This window comes from Trichosurus vulpecula, chromosome 3, assembly GCF_011100635.1.
Source record: "Trichosurus vulpecula isolate mTriVul1 chromosome 3, mTriVul1.pri, whole genome shotgun sequence".
NCBI classification, from domain to species: domain Eukaryota; kingdom Metazoa; phylum Chordata; class Mammalia; order Diprotodontia; family Phalangeridae; genus Trichosurus; species Trichosurus vulpecula.
The window spans coordinates 154,052,763-154,074,282 of NC_050575.1; the positions used below are offsets into that span (position 1 = coordinate 154,052,763).

General features: G+C 38.8%; 1 protein-coding gene across 1 annotated transcript in view; it reads left to right on the forward strand.

Annotated features, from left to right (window-relative positions):
• SLC6A2 (solute carrier family 6 member 2) overlaps nucleotides 1-19,145 on the forward strand; it is a 68,329-nt gene extending 49,184 nt beyond the window's left edge. The window contains exons 5-14 of the mRNA XM_036750679.1: nucleotides 822-956; nucleotides 4,259-4,362; nucleotides 6,780-6,904; nucleotides 9,031-9,143; nucleotides 10,837-10,965; nucleotides 12,601-12,700; nucleotides 13,583-13,683; nucleotides 15,399-15,566; nucleotides 17,333-17,404; nucleotides 19,122-19,145. Coding sequence (XP_036606574.1) covers nucleotides 822-956; nucleotides 4,259-4,362; nucleotides 6,780-6,904; nucleotides 9,031-9,143; nucleotides 10,837-10,965; nucleotides 12,601-12,700; nucleotides 13,583-13,683; nucleotides 15,399-15,566; nucleotides 17,333-17,404; nucleotides 19,122-19,145 — 1,071 coding nt within the window. The remainder of the gene's footprint in view (nucleotides 1-821; nucleotides 957-4,258; nucleotides 4,363-6,779; nucleotides 6,905-9,030; nucleotides 9,144-10,836; nucleotides 10,966-12,600; nucleotides 12,701-13,582; nucleotides 13,684-15,398; nucleotides 15,567-17,332; nucleotides 17,405-19,121) is intronic.
• The last annotated feature ends 2,375 nt before the right edge of the window (nucleotides 19,146-21,520 follow it).

Sequence of the window (21,520 nt, forward strand, 5' to 3'; positions counted from 1 at the left end):
CTCACTAAATGCTCCTATGCTTCAAAAATCATTGATCTGTCTTCACTGGTAACATATATACTTTGTTATTCTTGTATGATTCTTGTGCGTGTTCTTCCATAAATCCCAAAGAGAGAATTTTTCCATAGAGGAGACGTTATTTTAGGTTTTTAATAGTCAGTCGACTAGCATTTATTAGGCACCCACTATGTACCTGGCATTGTGCTAAGCATTGGGGATACTCATGGGCATCCAACAGAAATCTTGGGTCTTCAGCAGCCCTAGACTTTCTGAGTCACTTTTATTTCCTTATAGTTTTGGCATCTAGAGTAGATCAAAGAACAAAATCTACTTTATTACTAAAGTTTTCTGGTACTAAATGATCCATCAGATGAGATAGAGGTCACAGGGGAATATGTCCTTTGCATCTCTCACTCTCTACATGATTGGTCCATCTCCTTTTATGTACATACATACTCTTGGTGATATCTACTTTATCTCTTTTGGTGTATGCCATTGTTGGTGATCTACTGTAAACTTGCTCACACCAATCATGCATCTTTCCATTGCCTTTGGGACACTCATAACTCAAAATTAGGAAATGCTACCATCTCTAAAAATTCAAAATTATGGGGACCTACACATCAAATATTTTATTTAAATTTCATAAACCTGTTCTCTCCTACTACAAGACAGCCTTCAAACTACTAGATGAATGGAGAAACAAATAATAAAGTGGGGAGGACTGATTTTAAAGGAATGACCTGGACCTTCAGAATGATGAGTTTCCAGCTTGTTCTGATGTTGGGTCATTTAACGCTGGCACCTGTTTTCTCCCCTAGGTTGTTTGGATCACAGCCACTTTGCCCTACCTTGTACTCTTTGTGTTGCTGATTCATGGAATCACCCTGCCAGGTGCCTACAATGGAATCACTGCCTATCTGCACATTGATTTCCGAAGACTAAAGGAGGCCACGGTCAGTGTCTGTCTTTCTTTCTTAGCCTAGTTTGGTGTCAGAGTATCTGAGTTCAAATACCAGACCTGAAACTTGCTACATGTGTAATCATGAACGAGCCTGATTCAATGATCCTATGACTTCAAGTCTGGAATTATGCTGTGAATTTTTCTAATCTAAGTGTGATTTTTTGCCACAGTGCAGTGGAAAAAATGCTGGATTTTGAGTTGGAAGACCTGGGTTTGAATCTTCACTATGTTCCTTAATAACCTTGGCTAAATTATATAACCTCATCTGTAATATTAGGTAATTGGATTAGATGATGTCTTCTAGCCCTAAATTCTATGATTATGTAAAGATGAGAGCAAATCCATAGACCTTATTCTCCTTACTTATAGGAGGGCACTAGTCATGTGCCCATCCCTACCCTGTGTAAAGTCCTATACCCACCTCCTTCTCCTCCCAATCCCATGCCCTTACCATCCATGTCCTTGCCCCTACCTCCTTCCCTAAGTGTCAGGCTTTATATTCCTTCAGCCCCTGACCCCTCAACCACAACTTCTTTACTCTTTGCACCCCTGACCCAAACTACTACCCCTTCCCCTTTTGTTTCTCATTTCTTCCTATGATAGGGCATGACAAAGGTCAATGTGGGGAAGGCTTAGGACAGCCAAGGAAAGTTTGGATTCTCTTTCTTTTTACTTCTTCATATCCCAGGTTGATAGGGAGAGATCAGTAATGGGCCACATGATTTCTCACCATAGAGTGGCAGGGAATAGGAAAGATTCCCACTTAGCTGAACAGTTTGGGGACTTTAAGAGGAAACAAAGTGAAGAACTAGTATTGAGCCAATTCCCAAGATTTCCCTCTCTTCAAGTATTCTCATGTCATCATAACAGTGTCTCTCTTTTTCATCTTATGTCATGATAATAATCCTTTGTATTTCTAGAATAGAAGCAATGCTGCATAATGGATAGAATCCAAGATTTGGATAGAGGAAGACCTGGTTCAAATCCCACCTCTGACACTTATAAGATTTGTTTCCTTAGGCACGTCATTTAACTTCTTTATGCCCTAGGCCACTACTTTGGACTTATGGGAGAAAGAATTAACTATATGCACCGTTTCTATAAAGTATATTTTCCAGAGTACTTTTAAACATATTGCTATTGTAGTACATTTGAAAAAAAATGATTCTAGAGTTGGAAGACTTGGGTTCAAATATCAGCTCTGATTTTAGCTATGTTACCATAGACAAGTTGCTCAATCACTCTATAGGATTTAGGCACTTGTTTATGACTTATGGTAGAAGTCTCTGTGACCACAATTTCTAGAGCATTCAATTGTTTCCAGAGTGTTTTCATTCATATTGTTGTCTCAGTACAGTAGAAAAAATACTGATACTTGAGTCAGAAGACAAATCTTCTCTCTGATTCCTATGTGACTTTGAGCAAGTCACTTAATGTCCCTTGGCTTCAATTTCTTCATCTGAAAAAAATGTAGGGGTCAGACTAGATGAACTCTGAAGTCTCTCTTCTCTCTAGATCTGTACTCTTCTTTTGCTCTTCATGAGAGGAATTTAAAGTAGATAATACATGGATCAATGTCCCTTTCTTGAAGCCAGTGAACTGAGACAGTAAGAGATAAGGTCACTTGTTCAGGATGTTATAGTGAATTCATGATGGAGCTAAGGACTAAAAATGAAATGCAGGTCTCTGTGCAGACTGGTCCAGTCAGTGCATGGCAATGATGTCAGCTCCTGGTTGGGCACAATAAAAATAGAACCACTATACATTTCTTTATTCCTGTAATGTTTACAAAGGGCTTTAATGTTTACAGAGTGCCTTCCTAATAACTCTGCATAGTAGGTAGTACAAATATAATTATCCCCTTTTACAGATGAAGAAACTAAGACTCCAAGTGGGAAAATGGCTTGTCCCTGATTACATCATTAATAAATGTCAAATCCCAGCATTCAAAACCAGGCTTTCCAATCCCAAAACCAAAACTCTTTCCACACTGGTAGTATGCCTCTAGCAAATACCTCTGTCTTGGTTGGAAAAGGAATTCCACATACCAAGAGGGAGAAGCGTATTTATGACTGCTGGTCAGCAAAAAAGGAAAATAAGAAGAAAGAGGTTAATTTTGTTGAAAGACAGAATGTGATCATAGTACCAGTATGACAACTGCTCACATCTGCTTAGAAATATTATTGCAGCCTCGCTTACCTTTTTTTTTTTTGCACTACAATATTCTTTTATTTAGTTTACAGGAGGATTTTATCAGTACAGGTTGCAGAAAGAAAATGTTTAGTACTATTTACAATTTGTTTTAAAACTCTGCTCTATACAAATTTAATTCTGATCAGTATGAACAATATTTTTGTAGATCTACTGCATATAAAGCCTTTTCATCAAAGCGATAACAATGAATAAAATAACCTGATTACATTTAAATGATGTTGACCATCTGGAAACGTTTACATGTATGTTTAACAGAACACAATGTCAGCCTGTGACTTTAATTTCTGTGAAGCCTAAAGCTATTTATATGGAATATTGTTCTATTATACTACACGCCAATCTATATTTAAATTCTATAGTTAAGTATTTTATAAGATTTTTATTAAATATATTCTACACATATTTGTAATTTCACCCAGGAAGAATTTCTTCCCAGTGAAAAAATATAAAATCTTTTATATTTTTACAGTTTTAGATGAAACTAGCTCATGCTTTAGTGCTGTGCAAATTTCTTGAGCATATCAACTTTTAAATTATTGGTATGAAACAAAAGATTGGCATCATTTTAAATCATGTATGCCTTAAAAATCAGCTTTTGATTTTAATACAATTGCGACCACTAATACCAAATGCAGATTACGTAAACAAAACTAGTACTATGGCAAAGAGGTTGTTTATTTTTTAAATATTAAGAATTTGTTTGAAATGTCTAATGAGTAAGCATGACATTGGACACTAAGGTACAGATGAGAAAAGATTACTGGAAAAAAACCATCAATTTGCTGATATTCAGATACATAAAATTGATCAGTAGATGAGGTTTTCTAATAGTTATGCACAATAATAAAAGCCTATGGACTACAGGAAATTACCCCTCCCATATTAAGGCTAGGAAACACACTCTTTGCCCTATTTGTGCTGTATGAACAAGCACTCGATTACTGTATGACCAAAGAGTGCACATCATAATGAAAACAATTAAACACCTCGCTTACCTTTTACATCAACTAAGTGGTCTGTTTCTACATGGTCAAGGAAAAGGAAGACAGATTTATTGGCACCCTTGTTTTCTTTTCACAGGTGTGGATTGATGCAGCCACTCAGATATTCTACTCATTAGGAGCTGGATTTGGTGTTTTAATTGCATTTGCCAGTTACAACAAGTTTGACAACAACTGTTACAGGTGAGAAACTACTTTGGGATTGGGTGAAATTTCTTTTCTCTGATTAGTTGATGGGTTATATGGGTGTTCTTCATTCGCAATTCAGAACCTTCCCAGAATAGACACAAGGTAGAGAGGCAAAAGGAAAGGAATATTCAAGGATTCCAGCTTCCCTAGAAGTCTCTTTATGTCATATAGGTAGGAACAGAGTAGAGGTCATCAGATAGATGAGATGAGGTCATCAGCTAGAAAAAGAGAGATCCAGATTATATAACAAAGAACAGTTATTAAGCATAAAGTAGATAGTACAAGTATTATCACCATTTTACAGATGAGGAAACAAACTCAGAATGTTCAAAAGCTGTGGGGAGGTCCAGGAAGATGAAGACCTAAAAAAAGCCAATAGATTTTATAATTAGGATGTCACTGATGGATTTGAGGGAGAGAGTAGTTTTCAGCAGAAAGTCAAAGGCAAAGGCCAGATTTCAAGGAGGTGAAAAGACAATGGAAGCTTCCCCCCACCCCCAGAAAACTGAACATGAAGGGCTGATGGAGGAAGGATAGAGGGTGTTGGCAATAGAATATGAGTTAGAAGGTTTTTTGTTTTCTATTTTTATCGTGACCTAGGGAGACCTAATTATCTGTAAGCAGATGGAGGAAGAGATGCTGCTGATGAGTGAGAGAAGGGTTGACTAATGGAGCAAGGTCTTAGAGGAGGCTGAAGGCAATGGGGTCAAGGGCACCAGGGAAGAATTGGCCTTCATGAGATGTAGAACTACATCTTCTTCTGACCCAAAAGAATGTGTAATGAAGCTGAGAAGTATTGAAGAATGAAGAAAGAAGTCATGTCAGTTGTAACTTGATGTAAATGAATATGATTGGTGGGGAAAAGAGGGAATGCTGTAGTGAGTGAGTAAAAGAAGGAAGATAAGATGTTGAGTGAGGCAGGAAGTTGTGACACATGTATCTTAGAATATGCTAAGTGTAAAACCAAGTCCCAAAGTATGAGGAAAAACTTGAAAATGGACAGAACAAATCAAGTAGGATTAATTTTGAAGACTGGACCTGTGATTTTCTCAAGGTAAGGAGCTCAAGGCAAGGAACTACCTCTACCAATGCAGATGGGCACCTTCACAGCAGCTTATTTGCCACTCACATAGCTAGTCTGTGTCAGAGACAGAGACTTGCAGCCAGGTCTTTATGGCTTCATGGTTAGCTAGCTCTAATATCATACCAACTTTTAAGATGCAATTTAATAGGGAAAAATATAAAGTTCTCTCCCTGGGTCCAAAAAGTCAACTTTGGAAGTACAGAACTGGGGAGGCATGACTACTCAATAATCATGCAAAAGGTCTAAGTGTTTTAATGGTATGTGAGCTCAATATATGCCAAAAGTGTGCCAAGGAAACCAAAAAAACTCATGGTATGAGGAGAGGCTGCATTAAGAGAGGTATCAGGAGCACAATGTTTAGTCTGTGCAAGACCACATTCTGAAAAAGACAGATAATTTCAAGCAGGTCCAGAAGAGGGCAACCAGCATGGTAAAAGACTGGACCCAATGCCATGCAAAGATTACTTGTGAAGGAATAAGAGATTTGTAACCTTGAGTAGACTTTGGAGAGAACAAGATAGCAGCTTTAAGATATTAGAAGAAATACCACATTGAAGAGTGAAGAGTCTGTTGTCTTTTGTTTGGCCTCAGAAGAAAGGACTAGAAGAAATTAGTAAAAGCTGCAAGGAAGCTAATTTAGGCTTTAGGTAATGGCAAACTTCTTAACATTTAGAGTTATGGTAAATGAAATGAAATGTCTTAGAAAATAAATGTCTCTTCATTATTAGGGATCTTCAAGTGAAGGCTCTTGGGCCTTCTTGGCCTCTTGAGTCATAGAGAGGCTTCTCGGATATGAGTTGGACTAGGTGGCCTATAAGTTCAATTAGTTCTCTGATTCTGGAATCAGTCAAGGAATTCAAGGAAGGCTTCTTTGAGAAGATTGTGCCTAAATTGGGCCTTAGAAGAAGCAATTCATTGGATGTACTTATCAAAGGCATCCAGAACTCAGGCCAGCCAAATGAAAGAGCCGATAGAAGGCATCAACAATCAAAACACAATAACACCAACAGCAAAGCAAGGTTCTAGATTTTCTTGGGTATTCATATATCCTAGGTTATGAGTATCTTTGAACCTATAGATAAGGACAGGTAAATTAATGTGTTTTGTGTGTTGGGCAGGCAGCCCTGGAGGTGGGAGATTCCTGACCTGCCACTCAGATCAGCTTGATTTTTGGTGATTTTCCCCAGCACAGTAAACTTTTTGAGTTCACCAAAAGGTCAGGAATAGATGATATTGGAAGAATCACCAGAGGTAGAATTCAGTTAATGAATGACATCCTTTCTTCCATTCCTTGCAAGCTCTAACAGTCTTCATCTTTTTACCTCAGGGATGCTCTGCTAACTAGCACTATAAACTGTGTCACAAGTTTCATCTCTGGATTTGCCATCTTCTCCATATTGGGCTACATGGCTCATGAACATAAGGTCAAGATTGAAGATGTGGCAACAGAAGGTAGGGAGACTCAGCCTCAGCTCTTTAAAACTAAAACTTTTTTAATCTAGTTCTATTCCTAATCCAGATTGGGGGTGTGGCACAGAAGATGAAAAGTCTATATTTGTGGTTTAATTGCTAATGGGCAATTCCTTGTGTGGAAACTCCCTTCGGATTCAAAAGTAACACCTTGCTATAAATTAGAACAAGAGTGGGGAACTGGCAGCCTTGAGGACACATGTGTCCCTCTAGGTCCTCAGTTGTGGCCCTTTGACTGAATTCCAAACTTCACAGAACAAATAATAATATTTGTGTTCACAATTATTAACAATTAACAAATACAATCCCTTGAGGATTTGTTCTGTGAAGTTCGGATTCAGTCAGAGGATTGCACTTGAGAACCTAGAGGGCTACATTTGGCCTCAAAGTTGCAGGTTCTCCACCCCTGACTTAGAATCTTAGATTAGCTACCCAGGGTGCTGAGAAGTGAAGTGATTTGCCCATGGTGACTTCACTAGTATGAGTTAGAGTCAAGATTCAAACCCAGGGCTTCCTGACTCTCAGATAGTCTATTTATGTTTTGTATTATAGCACATGTATAACTTATATCAGATGGCTTGCTGTTTTAGGGAGGGAGGAGAGAATCTAGAACTCAAAATTAAAAAATAAATGTTAAAAATTGTTTTTACATGTAATTGGGAAAAAAATTAAATCGCAAAAAGATCCTCTATGTACTTTGATATACTTTGTCTCATTTTATTTTGTCAACAAATTTGTTCTGTGAAGTTTGGATTCAGTCAAAGGGCTGCACTTAAGGACCGAGAGTGCCACAGGTGGCCTTGAGACACAGGTTCTCCACTCATGGCTTAGTAGATGGGTCCAAGGGAGTTGCCTGAGACATACAAATGTTAAATGAATTAACCAAGGTCACACATCCAGTTAAATATTTCTAGAAGCAAGATTTGAACCCTTCTTGACTCCAACTCTAGCCCTATCTAAGACTCCATGTTGCCTCCTGACTCTGGGATACCTCCATGAATTAATAAATAGCTATTCTCATAGTATGTAAATGTTGGAAAGCAACTTCCTCACAATACCTCTGTGAGATAGTTAATGCAATTATTATTATTATTATTATCATTATTCCCATTTTACAGATGAGAAAACTAAATTTTAGAGGGGTTATATTGACTTTCATTCACTTAACAAGCATTGATTCCATATTTACGCCATACTAGTCAATGGCAATTAAAAATAAAAATAAAACAATCCCTACAAGAGTCCTTCAAGCAGGAACTTTCATTCTTTTGGGGAAAACAACTCACATACAAATAAATGCAAAAATGTATACACAATTGTTTCAGGAGGCACTAACAACAACAGGAAAGGCCTCATGGAGAAATCTAGTGCTTGAGCTGAGCTTTGAAGGAAGTAAGGAATTCAAAGGGGTGGGAGTTGCAAAGCCTCTAGGCCTCAAATCCAAATCCCCTCACTTCTAAGACTTAGGACTCTTTAACCTCCACCATTCTACCTCTCTAAGAAGTAATTTTTCAACCCACAAGCAGGTCACTGAGAGCCATCAATTTATTAAATATTTTCAATCCTCAAATTCGAAATTTCTTCTAAAACCAGGGGTACAGCAGCAAGGACAGGTTTGGTAACTGACTGTTGACTGAGATATTCTCATAGGAAACAACCAAAGAACAATGCAGGAATGTCTATGACCAAGTTTTAGTCTAGATGAAGCAAATATTTTTGCAAGGCAGCTCAAAAGAGAGAGGTATTGCATGGGAAAAGTCAGAGAAGGCTTTGCAAAGGAGGTGAACCATGAGCTGGGCCATGAAGGATGAGTATTGTTTGACTGGAAGAGAGAAAGGAGGATGAGATGGAGAAAATAGCCTAGAACAAGTCAAGTGGAGATCCCCCACATTTTGCCTCTGATTCATTGGTGTTAACTGTGCCAGGACGAAGACAGGGGACTTCAGCTGAGGCCAGAGCTGTCTAAGCTCCAAGAATGTTGTTAGTGTCAAGGAGGAACATGTAGAAAGGATTTCTCCCTCAGGACAGCATCTCAGAATCTAAGTCTTCAGTGTACAGTGGTGCCAGCTATGACAGCTGACAGGATGTATTCCTTTTCTGTCTTTCAGGTGCTGGCTTGGTTTTCATCCTTTATCCAGAAGCCATCTCCACCTTGTCAGGATCCACCTTCTGGGCCATAGTGTTCTTCGTCATGCTGTTGGCCCTGGGTATTGATAGCTCGGTGTGTGTTCCCCAGTCTACTCTCTTCCTCTTAGTTTCCTCAGGGCAAGAGTGCTCCCTCCATTCCAGGGCATAAAGGCTTCAAAACTTGAGTCACACCAGAATGTGTAGTCCAGGACCCTTGTGACTGGAGAAGAAATGTGGGCTAACATCAGAAAATCCAGACTGACAAATGCTTTGGAATAAGAATGATAGAATGTCAGAGCTGGAGGGGCCTTAGATCAGGAATGTCAAACGTGGAAGGGAACTTAGAACGCAGAATGTCACAATTGGAAGAGGTCTTGGAAATTAGAATCTCAGAGCTGGAATGGTTCTTTGCATATGAAATGCCAGAGCTGGAAGGCACCCCAGAATCCATCTAGTGAAACCCTCTCATTTTACATAGAAGGAAATTGAGGCCTAAGAAAGTTGAATAAATCACCCTTAACTTTCTCATTTGTCGAATGAGGATAATAATATATTGTCTAGCCACTCCAACCTGGGTCGGTGGGGGCAGTAATCATCTGTGAAGAGCTTTGAAAATATAATGTAATTAATGTAGAATTACTTTATAAAACAACCCCTCAGATGTTCAGAGAACTTTAGAGTGACCAAAGTACTTTTATTGGTATGATCTCATTTAATCTGTACAATAACTCTGCATCTGGGAGGATAGCTAGGAGGGCATCTAGGAGGACAGAGGTTATCCTTACTATTCAATTGATGAGGAAATGGAATCTCACAGAGATTGAATGACTTGACCTCTACCACACAGAAAATTATCAACAGAGAAAGGGCTAGAGCTGAATACCCTTGCTCCTTCCTATTCTAGTATGCTTTCAATTATACCAGACTGCCTCTAACAATGAATTCAAAATGTGGCTTATTCATAGCTGCCAAAGGTGTTTGTGTGAGGGAACACCTCTAGAATTTTACAGTATATGGGCCATGGTGCTTGGTTGGTATCAGTCTTATGTCTGGATCATAAACAAATAGAAGCAGTTTACATATCATATTCATTTATCCTGCCTTGGGGTAGCACGTTCCTGTCCTCCGCATGGTATATTTTGAAGGGCAGCCAAAGTTTTCCCTTTTCTGATCAGAAGTATTACCCCTACTGGCTTTTTGTGTTTCCTAAAATGATGTCTGTTTGAGGTACGGCTTTAGGGTAAAGTATGGCCTCCTGAAGACCACTTTGAAAATGTAAAAATGTAACATATTATAGAAGTACAAGGTATAACATGTTAAGTAATTAGTGTGCATTATAAGATTATCAGTTCTTTCATAGAGGACAGAATCCTGAGGGGATGGGACTCAGGGAACAACCTAATTACACAAGCTCATGCATGTACGCACCTACGCACAGTGGCTGATTTAGTGATTTAGATGGGAACTGAAGAAAAGAGTGATACAAGGATGAGGAGTGAAGGGAGAGACTCATAATGCCTGTTCGTGAGTGAAGACATGTCTCATATGCCCATTTCATGAAGCTTTGCCATTTTCTTAAGAAGGACCCGTACATGTCTTTAGATATTATGTTTCTTGGTACTGACTGTCTTCTGGGAGAGCTGTCCTGCCCCTTGATACCCCTCCCCTTCCCCTTCCTCTCCCCTGCCTCCTTCATCATGTCCTTCATGATGCTGTTGGCTCTGGGCATCCACAGCTCCTTTGTTCATAGCAGAGGTGGATTCTGAGCTTGCTGTGGTTCTCTCTAGATGGGAGGCATGGAGGCTGTCATCACTGGCCTTGCAGATGACTTCCAGATCCTGAAGCGGCACAGGAAACTTTTCACATTTGCTGTCACCTTTGGCACTTTCCTGCTGGCTCTGTTTTGTATTACAAAGGTGAGTCATTGACTAGGATAAGTATAAATGAGAGGAGTCATGTTTTTGTCAACCACTGCTTGTGGATGGGCCTGTTAGTGGGGGCTATAGCAGAACCCTGATCTTGGAGTCTTGAGTCCTGAGCTCAAGTCTCAGCTTCACCATTTTGGCTGCATTGCTGTGGGCAAGTGATTTCTCTGGTCTGGACCTCAGTTTCTTCATTTGCCAAAAAAAGATCAAAATTCTTGCCTCGAAGCATTGTTGTGAAGATCAAATGATAGAATGAATTTGAAAACAGTTTGTAAAGCACAGAGCAGTCATCGATTAAGAACTAGAGGGACCTCAGGGTCCTTTTAGTCCAACCACCTTATTTTACAGATGAGGAACTGAGTCCCAGAGAAATTATATGACTTACCCAAGGCCACACAGATAGTGACAGAATATATATGCACATGTGCATCTATAATCCTGTGATATCAATATTATTCTTACCTCTTGGGAAAATCACTTTGTCAGAAACATGTTCTAGGGGATGGGAAAATGGACATAGAGGGAAATACAGTACCTAGTGACTACTCATGGAAATGAGATTCTCACTGTCTGCCCTCTCCCTGTGGCCTGACCTCCTGGCGAACTAAAGCCAACTTTGAGAAAGATTTACCACTAAATTCTTCTCACTTAGGTTCCAAGCTTTCTTTCTGTACTTACAATTATCCCTGACTCTTTCTTTATCCTTATCTGGTCAGTTTCCAAGTCACACGAACTCTACAGACATTTCTAGCAAGTAAGGTACTTACCCCTAGTAAGTACTCTTCTGTGTCCTTACAAAGTCACCTTCGATTAACACCTTATCACTTTTCTCTTGGACTATTATGAGAAACTCTTAACTATTCTCTTAGCCCTTCTCTTTATGAATGCATTCTCTGCATAGCTGCCAAAATCATCTTCTTAAGGCATAGGTTCCCTTACTCCCTTGCCCAAAAATTTTCAATGACCCCCTATTGCCTTGAGGATAAAATACAAAATCCTTAACCTGGCATTTAAAGGCCTTCACAATCTGCTTCCCACCTACCTTTTTAGACCTATTTAATTTTATTCTTCTTCATATACTCCACATTCTAGCTCAACTAGATCATTGGTGTCCTCCAAATTTAATGTGCTATCTTCTATTTCCATTCACTGTTACAGGCTGTCTCCTGTGACTTGGATGTTCTTCCATGCTGTCTCTATCTTTCAGACTCTTTTTCATCCTTAAAGGTTCTGCTCAGGAATGATCTTCTCCATGATGCCTTTCTTGATCTCCCCACAGAGAGATGGTCTCTCCTTCTCAAGTTTTTCCTAAAAAGTACACTGCACAGATCTTTACATTGTCCCCATACACAATATTGTCCTATACTTAATCCATTTCCATATCATATTCTTACTCATTAGATGATAAGTAGCTTAAGGGAAGATATTATTTCATATCCAGGTACTCGTTGTGGTACTTACCTTACTCCAACCCTGTAGAGCATAAGTTCCTTAAGACCAGGACAATGTCATTTTTAAAACCATGTGACCCCATCAATGTCTTCTGCACACAGTAGGAACTTATGAAATGTTTGTTGAATTTAAGTGAATGAAAATGAATATGTATTTTTTTATTCTGTGCTCCAGGGTGGAATATATGTGTTGACATTGTTGGATACATTTGCTGCAGGGACCTCCATCTTATTTGCTGTTTTAATGGAAGCCATTGGTGTTTCATGGTTCTATGGTAAGGTTTTTTTTTTCCTTTTCCCTGGGGGTCTTAGAGAAATGACTCTTAGTTCCACGCTGGCATGGCATATAGGATTTATGCAGCACTTAATATCAGAAATAGTGAACTGTAATTGTGTGATCCTCTTGATTTACAAGGATAGCTCTAGATTACCTATGTAATGGATCAACCATGAAAGTCTTAACTTGGGCTTGCTTCACACTCCTGGGCAATTGGTCTCAGATACAAGGTGATGTGTATGTAGGAGCATCTTATAGGAACAAAGATCTAGAGCTGGAAAGGACCTCACAGGACATCTTCATTCTATAGAGTAGGAAACTGAGGCCCAGAGAGGTTTAGTGACTGGCCCAAAGTTATAATGTGATAAGTAATGGAGATGGGATTTGAACATTTGACTCCAAAACTAGCACTCTTTCTTCTGTACCAAAGCATCAGTCTTAAGATTAACTTTGTTAAGAAAAGGAAATTGATGCTCAAAGGATCATATAATCCAAATAATCACAAAATGCCTCATTTATTGGATTGTTCACTCTTTTGATTTGTCTAGAATTTGTCCTTTTCTGTTTCTATCAACAGTCAGGAGTTGATTCTACAGGTATATAGAAAAATAATACCAAATACCCTTTAAGAAACAAAATTACTCTCTAGCCCTTTTACCTCAGAGTTGGTCAACATTGGATTTTGCTTCACCAAGAGTGGTAGTAATTGGTTTAATTTCATTAATGTTTGGGAGACCACTTGGTGCTGAAACTAGGGCAGATTAAGAGTAGCCCTTCTGTTCTAGATGGCATTTGGGCATCTATTCCAGTGTTTGTGATTTATCTTGGATAAAGGTCTCTATTTGACTAATGTATGTATTTGTGTTTGTGTATCCCTCAGGTGTGGACAGATTCAGCAATGATATTCAGCAGATGATGGGGTTCAAACCAGGGCTCTACTGGAGGCTCTGCTGGAAATTTGTGAGCCCAGCCTTCCTGTTGGTGAGAAGTTTTGATTTTCCAAAGAAAGAGGTAGAATTATATCTCCAGGGATCTGAGGGCTGTTAAAAGTTTGAAAATAATAACAGTGTAGTTAATTTAGAGCCATTTCTTTCTTGTCATATTCCATGAGTCCAAATATCATCTCTTTTCAGAAGGTTTCCACATTGATATATTCAGTCCTAGTCTCTTTCTTGGGGTTCTGTCTCACCAACTGTGAACTCAACTCATTTTGGATGCCCCATAGATATCTCAAACTCAACATGTTCAAAGAACTTATTCTCCACTCCATCCCCACAACAGTCTATACACACATATATGTAAATATATCACATATATAGTTATTTAAATCTTGTCTTCTTCATTAGAATGTGCAGTATTTGAAAGGAGAGATCATTCCCCCACCTTTCTCTCTATCACCAGTGCTTAGCACAATGTCTGTCACATATAGTGCTTCATAAATACTTGTTGACTGACTGATTGACTGACTGACCTTGTCCCAACTGGGCCTGATTGTTTAATGCCTCACTCTCCTGCTCTAAAATTTTACCTCTTTATTATTAGTTTCATTCTCATTTTCTTCCTCTTCTTTCCTTCTCTTCACTTTCTTCCCTTTCCTCTATAGTCACAGAATCTTAAATTTGGAAGGGATGTCAAAGGCAACCTAGTCTAAACTTCATCTGACTAAGAATCCTTTCTACAAGATCTCAAACAAGTGGCCATCTTGGCTTTGTTTGAAGGTCTCCAGTGAAAGTGAACATACCAAAGCAACTGATTGCACTTTGGACAATTCTGATTATTAGTAATTTTGTCTTTATATTGAGCCTAAACTTATCTCTCCATAACTTCCATCTATTGATACTGTTTCTGCCTTCTGGGGCCAAACAGAGCATGTTTAATATTCCTTCCATATCACAGTGTTTTAGATACTTAATGGCAATTACCATCTTCCCCCTTTGCTTTCTCTTCTTTAGGCTAAACATTCTATTTCCTTCAACTGATCCTTGTATTAAGGGTTCCCTATTCCTTCCATGTTCTCCTCTGGGTACTCTTTAAGTTATTAATGGCATTGCTAAAATATGGCACTGATAACTAAACACATTAATTTAGGTGCATCCTGACCAAGGAAGAATACATTGGGGTTTTTACCTCTATGATTGTGGATACTAGGAAGGCTGATCAAAGTAGCTTTGGGTGGGTAGGCTATCATGTTGTACAATTTACATGTATTAAGCTACAGTTTACTAAAACACCTAGGCTTTCTTTTAATAGACTGTCATCTGTTCACACTTGCCCATCCAGTGTTTGTGAAGATTCTTTTACTCATATTCTTTCTCCAATTCTCTTCTCCTCCTCTCACCTTCCACCTACTTTATCCTCTCTGTTTTCTCTCTGCCCTTTTTTCCTGCATTTTTATCCTCTCCTCTCTTATTTTTCCTTATTTTGTTCCTTATTTCCATTATTTATATTTCTCTTCTTCCTCTTCTTCTTACTTCTTTTCTCTCTCTATTTCACTCAAAACTCATTTATCAAGAACATACTATACACATGCTAGGTCCTGTTCTTAATTCTTTGTGTGTCTTCCACTCTCCCTCTTTTCCTTGAGGGCAAGGACTGTATACTCCATATATTTGTACCCCAAATATCTAGTATAGGATTTTGCACATAAGTGCTTCATATTTGTTAAGTTGATTAGAGTTGTCTCCTTCCATCCTTAGTTTGTGGTGATTGTCAGCATCATAAACTTCAAGCCCCTCAACTATGATGACTATGTCTTCCCTTTGTGGGCCAACTGTGTGGGCTGGGGCATTGCCCTCTCCTCCATGGTACTAGTACCTGTCTACATTATCTACAAATTCCTGAGCTTGAAGGGCTCCCTAAGAGAGGTAAGTACTCTATCTGGACAGAATCAAGCACTGATTACAGACAGAGTTGAGGGAGAATGGGCAACCTTTTCTTCCATTCAGCACCCATAAAAAAAGAATTAGTAGTTTGGGCTTAAGGTTTCATAATACCAGTTATGGAAGGGACCGTATAGATCACCTAATCCAGCCTTCTAATTTTGTAGATAAAGAAACTGAGTTTCAGAAAGGAGACATAGCTTTATTAAGGTCCAGTAGGAATCTAATGTTATATCAGGGACTACGTATGTTCTGTTAAAGTTATAATAAACCTTAGAAATCAGAGCTATATCCCCCTTCATTCTTTTATGTTACAAATAAGGAAACCAAGGACCAGAGAGGTTAAGTAATTTGACCAGTAGTATAAAATGATTGAAAATGATTGACTGGCAAATCTGGGACTCAAACCCAGGTCTTCTCAAGTTTTTTTGAGTCCTTGTTATTTTTTTCCTATCTTGTCCATTGGAAAGCAAGTTTGGATGGTAAAAGCTATTATGGGTGAAAATGTAAGTTCCTTGAGGGCAGGGACTGCTTGTCATTTTGAATCTGTATTATCCCCAGCCCCTAGCATAGTATTTGCTGAGAGTCAACACTTAACAAGTGTTTCTTGTTATTGTTGTGATACATTTCTATGAAGAGCACCAAAAATGTCATCCAGTCATCTTAGTAATCTACTTATTTTTAATCACTGATGCAAACACCACTATGTCTATCTTACTTTGTCCTCTGTTTATCTAACATGGTTTCACATGTGTGGAGTTTGTCATGCAAACTAGACTGGAGTACATTCAACAAACATTTATTAATCTTGCTCTGTGTAAGGCATTATGCTAGAACTATGGGCAAAAGGCCAGTGTGATTTTGAGCTAGATGAGAATGTAGGGAATGCAGCTTGTCTTCTCCTCTGCTTCTGAGAATCCCTGGTTTCCTTCAATATCCAGTTCAAGTACTGCAGAGCCTTTCTTAACTGCTCCCTGGCCCTCAGATGCTAATACCCTCCTTCTCAAAAACTACCTTGAATCAATTTTGTATTTCTCCTATATATGCTTATATATGACACATTCCACCCCACCCCCAGTATAGTGTATAATCTCCTTGAAGTTAGGGACTGTTCCACTTTTGTCTGTATTTTCAGCATTTACCACAATTCCTGTCATATAGTGCTTAGTAAATACTTGTTTATTGACTGCTTGAAGGTTGTGTAATCCAACCCCACCATTTTTACAGAGGAGGAAACTGAGGCCCAGAGAGGAGAGATGACACACTGGTAATTTTTTGAGTAGTGAAAACTTGAACCCAGGTCCTCTGACTCTATTGTTCTGTCTGCTATACTATACCATGAGTCTCTGAAGGAGCTTAAAATCTAGTAGATCTCTTTGAGTATAGAGAACACTGAGCCTTATTTTTTTCACCTTGAATCCCCTGTAGTACCTAAACATAGTAGGTGTTCATGAAATATTCATCTAATTCCTTGATGATAAATTCAGATTTTCATATGCTAGGCTCACTTAAAGTAGGGTTAACCTGCATCCCCACTGGACAAATAGGTTTTTATAAGATGGTTTGCTATGTATTTTATACAGTGTACATAGAGTGTTGAGGGAATATTAGAAGGATTCATATTCATTCATTCACTTATTTATTTGAGGCAACCCTTTCATTCACTTACTAGATTAGCCCCATTATATTCGAGTGGCAGCAGGCATATTCAGGAAGCACTGACATCTTTTCTCTTTCTACTTCATTCTTAGAGACTGGCTTACTGCATAACTCCAGAAAACGAGCACCACCTTGTGGCACAAAGGAACGTCAGGCAGTTCAAGGTTTGTGCGTGTCCTCGAACTTCTTCATCCCTGAGAGGCTCATGTCTTGAACAGGTTTCAGGGCTGGGTGTCAGGCCACTATGTTTATGTGGCAGAAGCAGAACCACCCAGGAAAAATATAGAGTAAAAAGCCAGCAGTTTGGAGAGTTTCACAAATTTCCTAGAATTATAATCTATTTTGCAGTAGGGTTTGGAGAAAAATATAAAGTTACAACAACTGGGATTTGGTGACCAAAACTATATTATCCAAGGATTACAGAATGTAAAAGCTGTAGAGGAGCTTTAGAAATCACCTAGACCAAACCTCCCAGTTTATGGGTAAGAAAAATGAGGCCCAGAAAGGGGAACTGACTCGCCTAAAGTCACACAGCTGGAATTTAGTATATTGCAGAGTGCCTTCAGCCAAGACTCTAATCCAGGATTTCTACTCCAGGGCCCTTTCTATTATGCAATGCTCTCTCCTTCCTGAGCAGTCATTGCTTTTTTCTCCCTTCCTTTATTCTCTCATTCTTCCATGCATTTTGAATGATGGGTTGTTGGGGAATCATGTGGGGAGTTGAAATAATGCACAAAGTATGGAAATAGTAAAAAGGCAAATGTGGGGAGTATAATGAAGTGAGAATTGAAAAGGATAAAGAATACAATGGCGTATAAAATGAGCATAAAGAGTGGAGGAAGGATAAAACTTGGTTAGGGTGGCATAAATGAGACAGATTGCTTCTTATTAAAAGTAGAACAAGATTTAGTTCCACTTCTCATAACTTTCCTTAACTTTTTATTTTCTTTTTTCCTATCCCTTGAATATCTTGTTCACAGTATGAAGTAGGGTGAAGGATTGTTCAAAACACTGGATGGTTTGGGCAATAGAGAGAAGGTAGTGAGATCCTAAGATTTCAAAGAGGTAGATTCTTAGAGATGCAGCAGCATGTATTGGAAAGAGCACTGGAGTCAGGAAGGCCTGTGTTTAAACCCTGTCTGTAACATTTACTAGTTGTGCGACCTTGGGAAAATCACTTAACTTCTCTTAGCCTCAATGTAGTAGGATATGATGGTCTCTAAGATGCCCTTTCTAGTCCCAAATCTACAATCCTTTCTCTTTCTAATCCTTTGGCATACACAACCATGAAAATTACCGCCAAACTTTGCTCCAGGCCAGTTTTCTGTTTCAGAGCTACTAGAAATAGAATTGGGGGAGGACATTATGGCTGTCCGTCTCACTGATCATTATACTTAAAGGATATAGGCATGTTCCAGACATACCTGACTTTTGTGGTAGCTCCTGTATTGATATCAGACTTCCTTCATTCAAGGATCTAGTGATTTCATCAGTAGAGTAGTCCATCTACTGATGAAGATCCCCACTCCTTCTGTTCTAGCAGATAACCTTTGCAAGTAACTCTGAGTGGGAAAAAAAATCATTGCCTCAAGGTCCACTTTTCAGTGATGAGTTTCTCCACACAGAGCTAGGCAGATACTTATACAACAGACATAAGTCACTCACTAGGCCCAAATTCAGACACTGGTAGACACTTGTATAGACTTAAGGAAATTGGAATTCCCACTGTCTCAAAGATTCCATGAAGCTGACTCTCTGGAGGATTTTGTCACCTTTATATTCTTTCTTAGTTTTCCTGACTGCACAATACCAGTTCCTAAAGAACTGAAGTCCTTTAAGTCAAGGCAGTTCCCAATTCTTAAAGAATCTTTTCTTTTTCAGCTCCAGCACTGGCTAGCGATCTGACTGCACTCACCTGAGGAGGAACCCTATCTTCTGTGACATGTTCAAATGGGATTAGTGATAATGTCAAGGTTAAAGCCCTCTGGATTATATTTCACCCGTTACTCTTGAGTTGACCCATGGATCGTCTTAAGGGAAGAGAATTTTCGTAAAAACTTCTTTTCCTTCACTCAGTTAAAAATGAATTCAGTGAATCTGGTCTTTGTTTTCCTTTGAGCCATTAGTTTTATGGTCTAGTTCCTGAAATAGATTTGGTAAGGTTTAGGGGAGATATGGGATGTGAAGGGAACTGGAAAGATTTGTGTCCCTTCATTCAAAGCCTCTGTTACATAGGGAAAAGTCAAGATAGTGTCTGTGGCTAGTGCTGGCAAACTCTTGGTTAATCAGCTGGTTACCCCATTCAGTTGGTTACCACAGGCTTCAGGGACAGTCATGGGAGAAAGATGTTTAGATGTTTGCTACTATCCTCGATGTCTTACTGGGTTAATTCTGCATCCTTCTAAATTACATGGTATAAACTGACACTTTGTTATTCTTAGTCCTGCCCCTGGCTAATACTTTTGTTTTCCAGAGAAGGAGAATGGGAGAGCTGGGTCATTTCTGTTCCATTTAATTTGCAACAAGATGGATGGAATTATAATTTAGGGAACCACAGATGATGCTATAAGCTATTCTCTGATGTATTTTTTTTAGTAATGGAAGGTGCTTATCTAAAACTAATTATTAAGAGAGTTTTATTTATCATGTCAGATAGGTTCACTAGCCTTGCTCAGTTGGCATCAACACTTCAGTGGATCCATGATTCATTGCTGTGGGTGCTCCCTCCTCTGGTGCAGATTGCAACCCCTCCATATACTTTATTATCCTGGAGAATTCTTGTGCATATATTTCCATCAATTCTAGATAGGAGATGCTGGAGGTGTTCCTTCGGGTTGTTATTACATGAATACTGGTGCAGCACTCGGAGACTTCTAGCAGCTTTAACATTTCATAGGCATATCTTCTCCACCATTTTTTTTCTGATATTTCTGCCAAAAGAAAAAGAAAATCTCAGTCCATAGCCATATAGGTATAAAACCTATAATTCTTTAAAACAATGGTTTTATTCTGACCTAGAGAAACCAGACCCCCAACTTTGCTATGGTTTGCAATGAGGTTTCCCTTTCTTCTCCATCTCGTCAAATAACTATAATCAGCTCTTGAATTCTGTGTTCATTGAAAGGAACAGTGGCCTGAATAATCCAAAAATGATTCCCATTTGTCCTTGGGATGACCAGTAAACTTGTTGTTTTGGGTTTTTGCAACAACTCTACCTTCATAGTTTATTGTTATTCAGGCTTCTTTTAATGGAATTTTTGATTACTTGAGCCCACCTCTGTGAGTGGTGGTAGGGCAAACCAAGAGCCTTCTAAGGAGCAAGGATTAGCTGCTCTGAATTAAAGATATATCATTAGGAGCTCACAAGTAGAGCTGCCACAAGTAAGGGGGTAACTGAGAGATGGCTGCATGTGGTTAACAACCAAAGTCTTGAAGATTCATAGATAAGGAGCCCCATGGAAATGTATGGTGCTGTTCTTATTCTGTTTAACTGAGATGAGAGAAAGCTCATTTACAGTCCTTGGGATTGCATAGTTTATTTTGGGATTTCTCTTAGGGGAATCAGAAAGAGGGACAAAATTATGTAGTTGATTGTGTTCTTAGCTTGGGACTTAGCTTCTTTGCCTAGTGCCAAAATACAGCTTGCCAATTGATTATATTTATTTGTTTTTAACTTAAGTCTATAAAGGATTCAGATGTAATCCACTCTGGGTTATAAAATGGGCTTCCAGCTTTGGGATTCCCACCACAGAGCTCTCTCCTTGATGTTTTATTAGTAAAGATAGATGTGCTGGCCACTTCCCAGAAGTTAGGAGGGAAAGAGTATATGTAGTGGAAATTACATTAAATTAAAAGATTTGGACTTTGAGATTTAGCAATCTCTTTCTTCATAACAACCCTATGTCAGCAGTGCCAGTATTTTTATCCACATTTTACAGATGAGGAAAGGAAGGCACAGAGAGAGGCAATGATTTGCCTAGGATCACATAGCTATTAAGAGTCAGAGTTGGAATTCAAATTCACATCTGTCAGTTCCCAAGTTAGTATGCTTTCCATCTTAAAACTCTGTCTCTCAAAAAAAGTCAATAGAGAATTAGCCAAGTGACCTAAAAGATGTGTCAATTTAGGTCAGGGTCAGGCTGGAGAATACTTTAATTGGATGTCCCAGTTCAATAATTTTAGGTAATGTCAGCTCTAACTGGTTCATATATACTCTTTAAAAATTAATAAAAAAAACACTGCCTGAATTTGGTTTGGAATTTGGCCCAAATAGTGCTGTT